General features: G+C 42.2%; 7 protein-coding genes across 7 annotated transcripts; 3 read left to right on the forward strand and 4 right to left on the reverse strand.

Moving 5' to 3' along the window:
- Positions 1 to 38: 38 nt before the first annotated feature.
- On the reverse strand, positions 39 to 747 carry J056_003373 (uncharacterized protein; the record flags this gene model as incomplete). Its single annotated transcript, XM_009268596.1, has 2 exons — positions 39 to 572; positions 616 to 747. 2 exons carry the CDS (start codon positions 745 to 747, stop codon positions 39 to 41), a joined length of 666 nt encoding a protein of 221 aa, XP_009266871.1.
- Positions 748 to 912: 165 nt separating this feature from the next.
- On the reverse strand, positions 913 to 5,152 carry J056_003374 (ATP-dependent DNA helicase MPH1; the record flags this gene model as incomplete). Its single annotated transcript, XM_009268597.1, has 12 exons — positions 913 to 951; positions 1,005 to 2,873; positions 2,924 to 2,985; positions 3,032 to 3,266; positions 3,315 to 3,491; positions 3,539 to 3,794; positions 3,840 to 3,870; positions 3,922 to 4,021; positions 4,066 to 4,175; positions 4,221 to 4,299; positions 4,346 to 4,461; positions 4,639 to 5,152. The coding sequence occupies 12 exons, from the start codon at positions 5,150 to 5,152 to the stop codon at positions 913 to 915; spliced, it is 3,588 nt and encodes a 1,195-aa protein (XP_009266872.1).
- Positions 5,153 to 5,627: 475 nt separating this feature from the next.
- On the reverse strand, positions 5,628 to 7,539 carry J056_003375 (putative ADP-ribosylation factor-binding protein C25H2.16c; the record flags this gene model as incomplete). The annotated part of the gene is made up of 10 exons (XM_009268598.1): positions 5,628 to 6,129; positions 6,174 to 6,273; positions 6,324 to 6,408; positions 6,457 to 6,594; positions 6,639 to 6,719; positions 6,765 to 6,818; positions 6,863 to 7,153; positions 7,201 to 7,276; positions 7,321 to 7,408; positions 7,455 to 7,539. The coding sequence occupies 10 exons, from the start codon at positions 7,537 to 7,539 to the stop codon at positions 5,628 to 5,630; spliced, it is 1,500 nt and encodes a 499-aa protein (XP_009266873.1).
- Positions 7,540 to 7,595: 56 nt separating this feature from the next.
- J056_003376 (Protein rax1) lies at positions 7,596 to 8,920 on the reverse strand (the record flags this gene model as incomplete). Its single annotated transcript, XM_009268599.1, has 5 exons — positions 7,596 to 7,674; positions 7,722 to 7,793; positions 7,836 to 7,921; positions 7,973 to 8,120; positions 8,166 to 8,920. 5 exons carry the CDS (start codon positions 8,918 to 8,920, stop codon positions 7,596 to 7,598), a joined length of 1,140 nt encoding a protein of 379 aa, XP_009266874.1.
- Positions 8,921 to 9,080: 160 nt separating this feature from the next.
- Positions 9,081 to 9,460, forward strand: J056_003377 (NADH dehydrogenase 1 alpha subcomplex subunit 2; the record flags this gene model as incomplete). The annotated part of the gene is made up of 3 exons (XM_009268600.1): positions 9,081 to 9,169; positions 9,218 to 9,324; positions 9,369 to 9,460. 3 exons carry the CDS (start codon positions 9,081 to 9,083, stop codon positions 9,458 to 9,460), a joined length of 288 nt encoding a protein of 95 aa, XP_009266875.1.
- Positions 9,461 to 10,961: 1,501 nt separating this feature from the next.
- J056_003378 (uncharacterized protein) lies at positions 10,962 to 11,771 on the forward strand (the record flags this gene model as incomplete). Its single annotated transcript, XM_009268601.1, has 3 exons — positions 10,962 to 11,160; positions 11,203 to 11,534; positions 11,583 to 11,771. 3 exons carry the CDS (start codon positions 10,962 to 10,964, stop codon positions 11,769 to 11,771), a joined length of 720 nt encoding a protein of 239 aa, XP_009266876.1.
- Positions 11,772 to 12,032: 261 nt separating this feature from the next.
- J056_003379 (PHO85 cyclin-1) lies at positions 12,033 to 13,038 on the forward strand (the record flags this gene model as incomplete). Its single annotated transcript, XM_009268602.1, has 2 exons — positions 12,033 to 12,492; positions 12,539 to 13,038. The coding sequence occupies 2 exons, from the start codon at positions 12,033 to 12,035 to the stop codon at positions 13,036 to 13,038; spliced, it is 960 nt and encodes a 319-aa protein (XP_009266877.1).
- Between the last annotated feature and the right edge of the window lie 117 nt (positions 13,039 to 13,155).

Here is a 13,155-nt window from a genome sequence, read left to right on the forward strand (position 1 = left end):
ATATAAATACACGGTATTATTCAAGCTCAAACTCAAAATCAAATACCCAATCGCTCTTCTAACTCCTTGTTTTGAAGTTTCAGTGTTTCTATAGTGTTCATATCTGACTTTTGCTGTGTTATATGCCCAAGATATTCCTTGCGTAGATCTTCATATTGAGATTGTAATTCTGTATACATTCCTGCACGCTCTTTGACATTTGAGAGTGTTGAACGATGTTCATTGTCTAATTCGAGCTGCCTTTCTTGTTGTAATACATATAATCTCTTTGATAATTCGTTAACGGTGGTATCCTGGAATGTCTTTCTAGCCGCAAGTCCAACACTCAGTTGATTCTCCAGCAAACTTATCTTTGATAGTAACTCCTGATTCTCCTTACTCAACGCAAAGGCTGCTTCAGATGATTGCTGGTATTGTTGCCTTAGGAAGTCATTATCCTCTACTAAACCGTTTATACGTCTGTCATTATCTTCAACTTGTGCGCCTAATCTGACATTCTCGCCAACATTCCTTTCGTGATCCCCTTGGAGGGCATGAGCAAACTTTGTGAATTGATCGAATGGATTGAGCGGCTAATAATGTTAGATGATTTTTCACTTTAACTTACTACCTTACTGTTTCTGGTGCTTCTTCGACATTGACGTCCTTTGACTCGTTATCTTTGACTCTCACATCATCCTCATTTGGCTGCTCAATAATTACCGCTTCAACTACTGCATCATCTTGCATCGGTACATTATCCTCCATTTCTTGTGTACTGGCAGAATAACTTGATGATGACCGTTGGTTCTTATCCGTTAACTCATAAGACTTGTAATAAGAATAATAAATTCACTTTACAATTATATAATGCTAATTTGTAATCGTACAATGCGAAATAGTTATGCAATGAAGTGATTGCCGTTACGGAAATCAAAGCTGATCGTCATCAACAACAAAACCATCCTCATACTAAAGAAATCAAAGTTAGAAATATTTTAGTGTATAAGTTTACCCAAACTCACATCATATGTATCATCTGGATCAGCTACGTTTGGACTACTAGAAAGCAACATCGGCCTATGGGCTGCCTCTTTCGAACCAAGCATAAACCCTACAGGATTCCTTATAGGTCCTGCATTAAATTGTGGTCCACCTCCGTTTGGTACCTGAGTTGCTAAACCCATTACATAAGCTGCTTGCTGATTATAATCAATGTCATTATTAATGAGCTGACTTTGATCACCAGCAACAAAATCAATATCACTTTCCGATAGTGCTTCTACGTCACTTGATCTCTCATCTCCAGAAGCATCTTCATTTTCAGAGACTTGAGCATCCAGATCTAAATATTCACCATGCGTCATCATCGTTCTACTACGCTTTGTTGTTGGCTGAGGAGGCATTGGTGATGTATTCGATGATGATCTCTGTCTTAATCGTTTGAATGGATGATAGGGTGTACCACGGGGTGAGGATGAGATGAGTGATTTGCCTGTTGTGCGAGGTGCAATAAGACTCTGACCAGGTTTACGGACAACCTGTGATTGATCGGGCGATCCATTACTCAATATTGATTTCGGTTCATAATGAAATGGCTTGATATATGTGTTCTCCTGAACATTCATTCGTGTGTTGTTGACAACAAGCGGAGATGAGTCAACTGACATGCAGCTGTTGTTTGCATTTTTACCACCCAATGGTCTTGCTGGCGTTTTAAATGTTTCATCTTTACGCTTAGCGTTGTCATTCTTTCCGGGAACGACCACGGGACTGTCAACTTGATCAGAATCAAGGTCAATGACTGGTGAATCTTGAAATAGTAGTCTAGGTGCTTTAAACCCTTTTTTACTTCTCTTCTTGCTTCCAAATGGTGGCTCTGACGGTGACTTTAAGATCGGTGGTTTGTTCAGGACCAAGACTGGTGAAGATGTTGGTGACATTGGCGTTGGTGATCTCGTACGCTGTCTTTTTGTACTCTGTGTAGGCTTGGGAGACTCTACCTCTTCTTCGTCATCATGGAGAGTGATTGAATGAGTTCGCAATGACAACGTCTTTGATAAAGCGGCCACTGATTGATTGGATTTACTTGCTTGACTTGCTTGCCGTCTTACAGCATGACTTGGCTGCCTTTGTAATTGGCTGGGTTTATTCTTCAACTTCTCGTTTCGCTTCGACGAAGGACCTGAGGGCTCAAGCTTCAAGGGCTGCACTTCCTTCTGTGACTGAAAGTCATCTATGCCCTTTTTTAGTGCTTCATCTTCAGAATCTGATTCGACGTTCATAGCAGCAGTGTCTGTTTTCTTTTCAACGAGATCACTAGCATTAACAAACCCCGAGGTAGCTTGTTCTGGGACGTTACGAAGAGGATTTTCATTTCTTTTCCGCTTTGGCTTTGAAGCCTTCGTGAAGTTACGGATGTTTGAACTAGAAGAGTCTTTCTTGATGTTTTTCTTAGTTAAGCTTTCCCATTCTTCAACCTGAACATGTCTCTTCTCACATTCAGGTTCAACGTCATGTGGAATTAACCGTTCAACATCGTTGTATAATGCCACTTGATCTCCCGAAACAATATATGCTTGAACATCCTGGTGCCTAGCTTGTGCTTCATCCCAATTTTTATCTTCAAGGTCTTCAGCCATGAGTGTGTGAACGTGTCCCTGACGCTTTCTGCCAGTACGACCAATCTTTTGTAACATACTGATAGAGCTTCTTCCAGGATCATAGGTTATAGTAAGATCGATATCACCAATGTCCAAACCTTCTTCACCGATAGATGTTGAGACTAACACATTAAAAGTCCCATCTTTATATTCATTCATGACTTTCTGTTGTTGTTTTTGATTTAAACCCTTTTTACCATTAGATGCTGCTTGTCCGACGAATGCCGCCGCCTATTATGAATCTTGTCAGATATATACTTTTGCATTATTTCCTAACCCACTCTAAGAATAGGAGAATGGGTATTGATTTGTTCCACTACTTCGTCCACTGTCTCTCTAAGTGCTGTATGAGTGTGAGATACTGATCTTAAGACAAAGAAAAAACGCACATGCAAAGACTATGGCTCTAGTTTCAGTCTTTTCCGTTGAAAAGTTGGTAAAGTGATCCAATAACAGTGATTCTACTTTCTCCATCTTTGGATGACTGAGTCTGCCATTGCGTCTGGATCGTTCAGACTCTATTGATAACATAAGTTTTTCTATAGTCTTTTTGGTATCTGGATCTTGCTTTTTGCCGCTCAGCTCTTGCAAATTTTGATAGAATATCTCAATGCTCTGGATTTGCTGTAAATTGGTTAGCCTTTTTTCTAGCGCAATTAATTGTGAGCTCACCAAGTTCCTCATAGCACGCGTGGCATCTCCTGCTTTATTCAAACTACCAAACAAATATTTTTGATGTGGTAATATCCTGCTACGAAGAGCAGTGATCGAATATGGATGAAGCTTCCTCAATTTGTTGATTGTGTACTCTGGAAGAAGATCTTTTGCAATGAGTGGATCGACTGTACGCTGGTCGAACGCTTTAGTCGATTATCAATCGTTTTAAGTTGACTTACTTTTACGACATCCTCCCATTGCATACACAACTCATCTATGAAGTAGTCCATTTTTATAATATGCTCTTCAAAGATCTTCTTATGGGTGTACTGTTTAATATCTGGTGATGAGTCATTGCGAATGGCGATATTACTTATATGCAAGTTATCTATAATTGGTTGTACTTGTTCAGGAGTATTACCAGGAGTAGCCGTCAAAGCCAATACTCTGAAATGAGGGTTCGTTTTCATCATGTGCCGCACCACTGAGCAGTAGCTATCAAAGTGTAAATATGATGTCATCTAAGAATGCATGACGCACGAATAATCTCCTTGTCCTTTGTGAGCTTCATCTGGATAAAAAATGTAAGATTTTTATGTAAGCTGCAAATGTCTTGAACTACCTATCACTATCAAGACAACATCTTGAGGATCACACACTCCCTTTTGAAGGTCGTTGTTTAGAGTTTGAGGAGTCATATACAAAACCCTCTTTTCCCTTATCTGATAACTGTGAGCGCTGATTGTTTTTTTAAAGGACAGCTTACGATAGCTTCACGTTTTTGTTGTGAGACATCACCATACAAGACACTGACATCAGATTGCGGGATACCACAAACGTCGTGACAAGCTTTGGCCTGTTGATCGACAAGCGGTTCTAATCTCATTCATTTTAATGTTCTTGTAATCTGAGTCAACTTACTCGTTGGTGCTAAGAAGACTACTTTGGCAGTAGGGAACCACTTATAGTAGTTCATAATAACTACTCCAGCTATTAGTGTCTAAATCGTTGTCAATTTGGAAAGAAGGGATTTCAAAGCAACTCACTTTACCAAGACCAGTTGGAAGCGCGACCAATGTGTTTTGGAAGAGACACTGTGTTGTGATATTGATCTGGTAGTCTCTGATAGGATAGTTTGTAGGATAAATCCAGCTCTTGACAGCTTGAGGATCGTATCTATGCTTCATCGGTTGTAGCTATAGTTGTTTAGTAGTTGTAGAGGTTCTATACTCGACTTACAGAGCTAAAAGCGGTTTGGTGAGACAGTGTTACAGGAAAATAAAAAACCACCTACCCTAAGCAAATGTAAGAAAGTTGCAGATAAATTGTGTTAACTTACCTGTTGATAGCGAGGGGAATTGCTCGAATTCAATTAAATCGTCTTCGATAATCATATCGCCGTCCTCTTCAGCTCTCGCCTTCTGCTTTCTCTGCTTGTTTGATTTAGACATAGCCTTGTAGTCCCATTGCTTTTTTGCTCCACTGTGCTCTTTCTGAACCATAACAGGTCGCGGTGGAGGTCGCGACGCGGGAGGTGGCGGTGCACCCCAAAGTCTCTGCTGAACCAGCCCTTGGGATGATGCTGGGTTATTGTATGAGTTATTTTCAATGCGATCTAATTGCTCCATAGCGTCGTCGTCGATGATGATAGGTGAGTTGAAATCCTCACCATAATCGATCGTGCTGTCTATCCCAGCGGTCTGTTCCTCTCTAATTCGATAGTCTTGTATTTGTGGCCGCTGTTGGTTGAATTGCGATTCAATCAAGTCAGCCTGCTCTAATAGATCGGCATCGTCGAAAGAATCGGAGAAGTCTGAGTTGTCCACTAGACGTAAGATGTTAGCCTCTTCCATATTGCGGGATATTCGCGCTTACTCTGTGCTATCTTGAGGAGCACAAGCACGCGTAGTGGTGGTTCGATTCAACACGCGATTAGGATGGGATTTGATCAAGTGGAGTAGATTTTGAATCATTTTTGTGTACCTGCAGCAAGTATAAGCTAAATCAATTTATATCGACTCAAATTACTCTCCACCTCTTGCTCATCTCTCGCATCCAAAAGCGGAGCAATTAATAACAAGGTACGAATGACGTTGGTGTTTACGCGTAGCATGGTCATGAGCCGATAGCATTGAAGCATCATCTTACATAAAATCTAATAAATATCGCGTCAAATCCTTCAACGCTCTGAGCACATCTGTGACGTCAGTTTATCGAATCATTTATAAGTTTACAATTATTTCTTTGAATCAAGAAACTGTCCTTGATATGATTATTCAGGTACAAGAATCTTGAATGTTTGAGTGTATGTACTAATCGATGCATTCTTTATTTCATCAAATCAACTAAATCGTCAAACGGTGACTTTTGTTGAGGTTGTTGAGGTGGATGAGGTTGGGGATTTGTAAATTGTGCATTAGATGTTGTGGTATTATTGATATTGGCGGGTGTGTTCAGTCCTGGTGTTATAGGGCTTTGGGCAGCAGGAGTGTATGGTTGGGAATAGCTGACTGGTGTGCCTGTTGCTGGCCTCATTGCATAGAGACTCTTTAAAGCTTCATTTGAGCTCAAGTTCATCGCTGGTGGTGATGATACTTGAGCAGGTTGCGTTTGGGATTGCACATCTGCAGATCCTGTAGGGCCAGGGGATGGTGCAGAAAATAAATCTACTGGAAGTTCACTGCTTGCACCTCCTCCTAGTTGTACTCCAGCATCATTACCTTCGTCGCGTTCAACGTGTTCGTACTGCAAAGGATCATCGAAGTCAATCAAATTCTGACCTTCACTTCGGTCGTTTGAATTTCCAGATGTGATACCCTTAGATTGAAAGCTTGACTCGTTAGATTCAACTCTGTGCGTTTCATTATAACTTACTTTTCATTCATTTCAAACTTGGCATCGTAATCACCATTCTTAAAAGCTGTGTATCTGTTTACGACGTTGTTTATCAAGTCGTTAATCTGCAATAAGCGTTCTGAAGGTAAATTTGTCAAACAGGGGTTTGCACTGACGATATATACTCACCTAGCAAGTCTGGGTCCGATTCAGATGCATCAGATATCCATTTTTGTAGTTTCGGACTTGCTTGCTTGCAAAGTGATGCTACTTGCTAAGCTGGGGTAAGCTTTATGTGCTTTTGTATATAAGTCCTACTCACATCATATGCATCACCACGCACGAGCTTTTCCTGAGTCTGTGCAGCTTGGTCTAGCATATCGTTAAGAAGTATAGCTTTGTGCTGAACTTTGTCGAGTTCTTTCAATGTTTGTGCGCGATAGTCTGGCTTGCGTTCGTCCTTCAGAGCATTAGCGGTGTATATTTTGTGTTTAAGTGACTCACAAATCCAGAAAGCTTTTTCATGAGATCTTGAGCAGCAGCTAAATCTCTTGGTGTACCACGCCTGATAAGTTCTTGCAATTTCTACCAGCCGTCAGGGCGTATATACGCAGAATAATCTATACCTACCGCGGATTGCGCTTCTCTATCTTCCTCTTCTAATTCTTCGGGTGATTTGAGGTTCTAATGCAACGTTAGATATCATCGTGCGATACGACTCTTCTTACATCAGTCGCAACGGTTATAGCAGCATTTCTACTCAATTCTGGGAATCTGTAACCTTTATAACCAAGCAATCTCCACATGTCTCTAACGTGAACAAGGTCCTCCTTGTGTTTTGAAGTAGTCGCTACGCCATTCTTCCACTCATTGATAAGCTCGAGCGTTTTGCCCATGATTGGACCTGGATAGGCGGGTGGACGCTCTGGGAACCTACGCACAAGCTCATTGAGGAAGTCTTTTGTCGCTATTTGGAGATGGAAAGGGTAACCACAGTTCTTGACCAGCACATCAAGTAGCTTGACAAGTGTCAGTCCAATGAAGCTATAAGAGAGCACAAACTCACATGAAGAGCTAGTAGCGCTGATCTAGGGCTTCCCTGATTGACATGCCTTAATATCTCAAACGCAGCTTCTCGTGGACTAAGAGGAGCGTGAGATTGACCTACTAATAAGCAACAACTAACCAATTGGATTTTTTGGTATTGATGTACTCAGCTATTTCCATTTCTAGTTCTTGATTTGGCTGGAAAAGCGTCGTTTCACATGCCATAGCTGAGATTGAACTGAGATTGAGGACGCCGTTTGATCCGAATCTTACCTATATACGAGGACAGCACATCAGAGGTTCTTGAATTTCTGCCCCAAGGGCTCCCCAGACGACCGAGCGTATTTGGATTAAGCATCTTGATGGTGGTAGCGGAGTTGCATGTAAATAAATAAATTACTATCAGGTATACAATCAGAGGTGGTGACCCGGCACCAACGCGAATATGAGTGTGAACACTGCAGTAGATAGTGCAACGAGTGCGGCTACTAATCTGCATTACTGTGAGATTGATAATGATATCACGACGCAATAACCTACGCGGTGCGAATGAGTAGGAGCTTCTTAACATAGGGCTCTTCAATTTCGATAGTCCTGAATGGCGTCGTTTCGCTATGCTTTGTCAGTATTGCTATCGATGACACAACAACGCACCTCTTGTTAAACAAGACCATAAGAGGGTCGATATTATACTTGAAAGACCAGATGAGAAAGAAAGATATTAAAAAGGGTAAAAGCACCTGTATTCGCATTCGATTAGCTGGGTAATGAGGCGTAATTGTTGCACACACCCAAACTCGCGTCTTCTGGGGCTTGTAGTCGATGAATATAAAGCAAAAGCCAAGTGCAAAAGCAAACCAAAGAAGGAAAAGTCCTAAACCGAGTCTTACTAATGATGACATCGGTGTTAAGTTACCAAAACCTTTGGCACGTAAAAATCTGTTCCTAGTTAGCAGTGGAAAAGCAATATATTACACCACAAACCTGGGAAACACACCACCCTCAAGTGCCCTGAAAATATACTCCTTCTGAGGGTAGAAGAGATCTGGTATATCAGTCAGCGGCGTATTATGACCAAAGTTTTGTATTCTAAGAGCAGGTGGTAGATAGATTTCCTTGTCACTGCCAGGAGCGAGGTATCTAAAGTAAATGCGCTCAGCTGAGTCGAACAAATCACCATGGCTAATGACAGCATTTCTAGGTATCGTCGTTGGATTCCTCTTTGAGTCCTTGCGTTTAGAAACCAAAGTATTGACAGACTTCTCCGGGTCAAAGTCAGATGTCGATAAGTTCTGCTTGTTTGAGTTGTTTGAGGCGTCGAGTAAGAAATTGTCTAGTGCAACTGGTTGCTCACGGTGACCTGATTGAAGGGAAGTTGAGGAACGCGACTGATTGTTGATTGGAGAAGGACTTAGGCGATTGCGATCGAAGTTGTTTGAGGGTTCTGCGAGACCGATGAGGTTTGAGTATATGGAACCCTTGCTACGCGCGCTACTAAGATATTCCGGCCAGACGTCCTGTATCAGTCTTCCAGATTTCCTGATATCCTTAAAGTAAGCGCGGCACAGATTCTCGTGTTGCTGTGTGTCTAGCCAGAAATCAAGTGCGTCCTCAGAGCCCTCGCGTTGGAGGAAAAGATAGAGACAGAAAAGATCGACGGGTGGTTTAGTTTTCCGAGAAAGGACCTCTGCTAGCGTGGGTAGACGCGTCAGTCCAGAGGAGTTCTCTGTGAATTTCATATGATGAAGTAAGTTGAAGAGATGTGCATAACATTCCAGTGGAAATGTAAATAAATTTTGGAGGCAATAAGTCGCACAAGATTACCAGCAGTATCACGCACGAATTCTGTACTTGGGATACTCACTCATCTCTCCGTCCTCGTTCTCAGAAACGTCCAAGATGTCAGCATTCAGCAGAGCACTCCCAACGGCGGTAAAAGAAATCAGACTAATTGGATGCCAAACTGGAAACAGATCAGAGGGATTCAGGTGGGTAATGTATTTATCTCTGCGTAGAATAATCCCAACCGCAACCAGGCAATTCGTACAATCATCCTACCCTAATCTCAAGCAATCGAATCCACATCTACCAATCCTCGTTCGTGAGGCTGCCGGTGTACCAGCACGTGCATTCGCTAGATTTGGTGGGTAGCCGTGTCCAAGCACAGGACAGCACTGACAATGACAGAATACGGCTTGGAGAAGAACGTTAGCTTAGATGGATTGTCTGCAGGTGAGGTGACAAAGCAGGTCGAGACGCTGCTGTCCAAGACCAATTAGACTGTACTTTTCTTTTGAATATAATGACTTGTTCATTTCTTAGATCCCTAACTGCGGTGATTAGTCTGATACAGATTTCAATTTAGTTAATGAAAACAATTTGACAATAGCCCTTATCTTCTCGCTCAGACCCTTTTTGAGAGATAACAAAGGAAACGTAGCAGTAAACAAACCTTTATTATTAAAATTTACAGCCCTATCCACCTGTAGAACTCAAATAAATATGATTAACACCCATTTCTTATGTTCGTAAAAGTTTTCATCGCTGTATCTGTCGGTAGGTGTACTGTTGGAGGTGTTTTATTGACTACAAAACACCTACTAAAGCCTCAACCGTCTTCGCTGCTCCAATTGCATGCTCTGCCTCCTTCAATTCGATCGTCCAAGGAATCGGCTAGAACCCAGACTTCTACTTCGGCTCTCAACCCTTAAGTGCGAATACTCAAGACTTACAGCTAAAAGCTGATCATATTTCTCAAGTTGCGTTTACAATCGCGCGTTTAATCACGCGTTTCACTGACAAACGACGCGACTCTGGTGATCAAACAATTGACTTGGTTCTTCAAGTAAACTAACGAGCAAATCTCTGCTCATGGTACTGAAACTTGTGGTGTTACCCAAAGATGCTTAAAAGTACTTTTCTGAAGATATTTAGGTATTTTCGACCACCTCACACTAAAACTCAAGATTGTGGTCGGTGAAGATCTAGTTTTGCCATCCGTGTTCTAGCCAATGGATAACGAAATCGAAGCGACGATTTTTGGTGTATAGTCAGACGTTACCAACATTCAACAAATCATAAATGGCGCTCTGAACGACCTGGGTTTTGGTGATGTTGCCAGCCCACTGGAGAAGACGCTGAACGACAAATTTCCAGGGCTTCTAAACTTAAATGGCAATAAGCTCAACAAGGTTCTTGAAGGCGTGTCCTTTGTTGGTGACCATTTGTTATCGATTGAATTGTGGATAGTCGGGATGACTGGGGCAAAATCAGTCACGCTAATGTAATTAATTGAATGACATGTAACGATAACCGCCAATTTACTTGGCAAATTGTGACACTTGATCAGCACCGATGGTCGTGTCTAGGTACGAGGCCTGACATTTTGAGGATTGCACGTCGATCAAGTTGAAGATAATGGAAGGCAATGACTGATAGCTGCAGTCTATGCTTATTTTTATTAGCCTGCAGATAAAAGTGGAGGTCTGTCATAGTCTCAGGCGTGTGGGTGTCATTAAGGGATGTCCGCGGGTGCTTTCAGGGAGCAGTATAAATGAAAAGCGGCTAAATGTGTCAAAGAAAAGACTTTAGCTTCTTAAAATTCTCTGTAAAACCTATGGACGATGTTGAGCAAAGCCACACTCAGCCAAAAGAAGGAATGTGGATGAGATTTAATATGTGTGCCAATCGAATCAAATGTATAATCACTCACAATACATCTCCACCCTTACTGCTCTTTATCGTAATTTCCCGACTTCGTCTTCTCGCCCGTTCATCACTATGATAAAGAACTTGCGCTGCTTTGGTACATCTTGCAGGACGCAGGCTGTGCTTGGTCCGAAAGGAGCGCAAAATCAAGTTTATCGCTGGGAGAGCTCCAAGCCAGACGATAGCGCAACTCCAAAGCTTGAGATTGAGAGTAAGCGGAGATGGCTGGCATATATGCGCATGGAAGAGTTTGAGCTGCCAAAGCTAGAGAGTGCGTTGTTTCATGTTATAGAATACCTCTGACATGCATTAGAATACAAAAAGGAATTCGTACCGCCAGCCGACGACCAAGTTGTAAAGGTGAGGACACTCGAATATCTCAATCAAAAGCCACACCCAGCATCCGTGAAATCTGTCATTTCCGTTAAAATCAAAGATCTTCCTCTCACGGATGGATCGTGTAAGCACAAGGCTAAACTTCTCGCAGGCCCTCGCTGGTCAGGGCCACAATCAAGCATATTAAATGGCAAACTTATAGAAGATATTGACGGTGAGGTTAAGATAAGCTCAGAAAATTTCCCACATAGGGCACAGAATGTCAGATGGTGCTCTGACAAGCTGCAGTTACTGATAAAGGAGTCAAACGTGAGCAGCCAGTTCGAAGGCGTCCACTCGCTAACAAGACTTTTACAGGATAAAAGCTACAACTTTGATGACATTCCTTTAGATACTCGTCACGTTATTCGCAGAATCCGCAAGTCAAGGCGTGGTGGACATAAGATGGAGAACTTGGCAGGTGCGCAGCAGGGGCGTAGGCCGACAAAGTATGATATGCCGGAGGAGTGGATTGAAGAGGCCAAATTAGCGTTATCACAAAAGTGATGTCGTAGAGAATGTGATATGTTTTTACCAAAAAAAAAGATCACGAGAAAGAGAGCTGTGTTAATGATCATATCTATACTGGTATTCCTATAATGAAGAGTTCCTAAAACATTTAATGTGTATGCATGTCCGAAAATGTCTCCAAGGTGACATTTCTGTCTTTGAATGCTTTGAAGATGGGGATTGAGTATGGAATGCAGATTCCGATCTTTATTCAATTTAAAGAATTGTAAGTAGCAGTGCTCTTAAACAACAATTACAATGACCAACATGATTCTCTCACCTCCAGCAACGCCTATGTTCACCGAGATGAAGGACACTCCAGAGAACTTGTCTTCGTTTGTGCAGACATTCGTTGCATCAACGTTCCCTCCATCCAAGAAGCAGATGCAGACAAACATATACACACCACCCGCCTCTCCAATGTCACCGCAATTCAACCAAGGTCCACACTCTGAGCTTCAAGACTTTGCATACTATATAATAACGCGTGCTGAGCTCTGCACAGAAGCAGCGCTATGCGCATTGGCTCTGTTAGCACGTCTTCGCAGAAGATTGCCTCGCGCAAGAGCTGAATCAGGTCCAAGACTCTTCCTTGCCGCTATGATTGTCGCATCCAAGGGACTCTTCGATATCGCATACAATAACCCTGGATGGTATGAAATAGCTGCAGGCTGTCCTGCTATTGAAGCAGACTTTGCCTTGGCAGACATTAACTTGAGTAAGTTAAATTTTTACAAATTGCGACTAAATTGACGAATCATTAGTGGAGCGCCAGCTGCTAGCACACTTGGATTATCGTGTTGCCGTATTTGGTGATGAAATTCTCGCTTTACGTAGAATATACACCACTGGATCAGTACAGCAACCATTGGTGAAATCGCAATCTACCAACACGTCAATCAACAGCCTCATCACGCCACCACCATCACCGCTAGATATGCCATTCTTAGATCAATCACAGTCACAATCGCAATCGCAGTCACAATCATTCAATGAACCAGTGCCACCACCACGCCCATACAAGTCACGCGTCAGAAATTCAATTGGAGGTACACAAGATATTCAGCAATATCAAACATTCGCTGAGCCAATGACAATTTATGCGAGAAGACCGCGTGCAGTACCACTGCCACCACTGTTGCCTGTTCAATCGAGCGCATGTTCAATGGAGACAGGACCATTCACAGCACCTATTAATAGCCAAGCACCACAGTATCCTCAGTCATTTGAGAATACAACACGCTCACACCGTCGCTGGCTCTAAATGAGACACGAGAACAACAACGACATTCACGGACACTCAGCTTTCTTAAATTATCAAATGACATACCCACGGCAAATACTGTAAATCAATTTTAATCGGATTCCAAAAAGTAGAATA

Source organism: Wallemia ichthyophaga, assembly GCF_000400465.1.
Source record: "Wallemia ichthyophaga EXF-994 unplaced genomic scaffold scaffold4, whole genome shotgun sequence".
Classification (NCBI taxonomy): Eukaryota; Fungi; Basidiomycota; class Wallemiomycetes; order Wallemiales; family Wallemiaceae; genus Wallemia; species Wallemia ichthyophaga.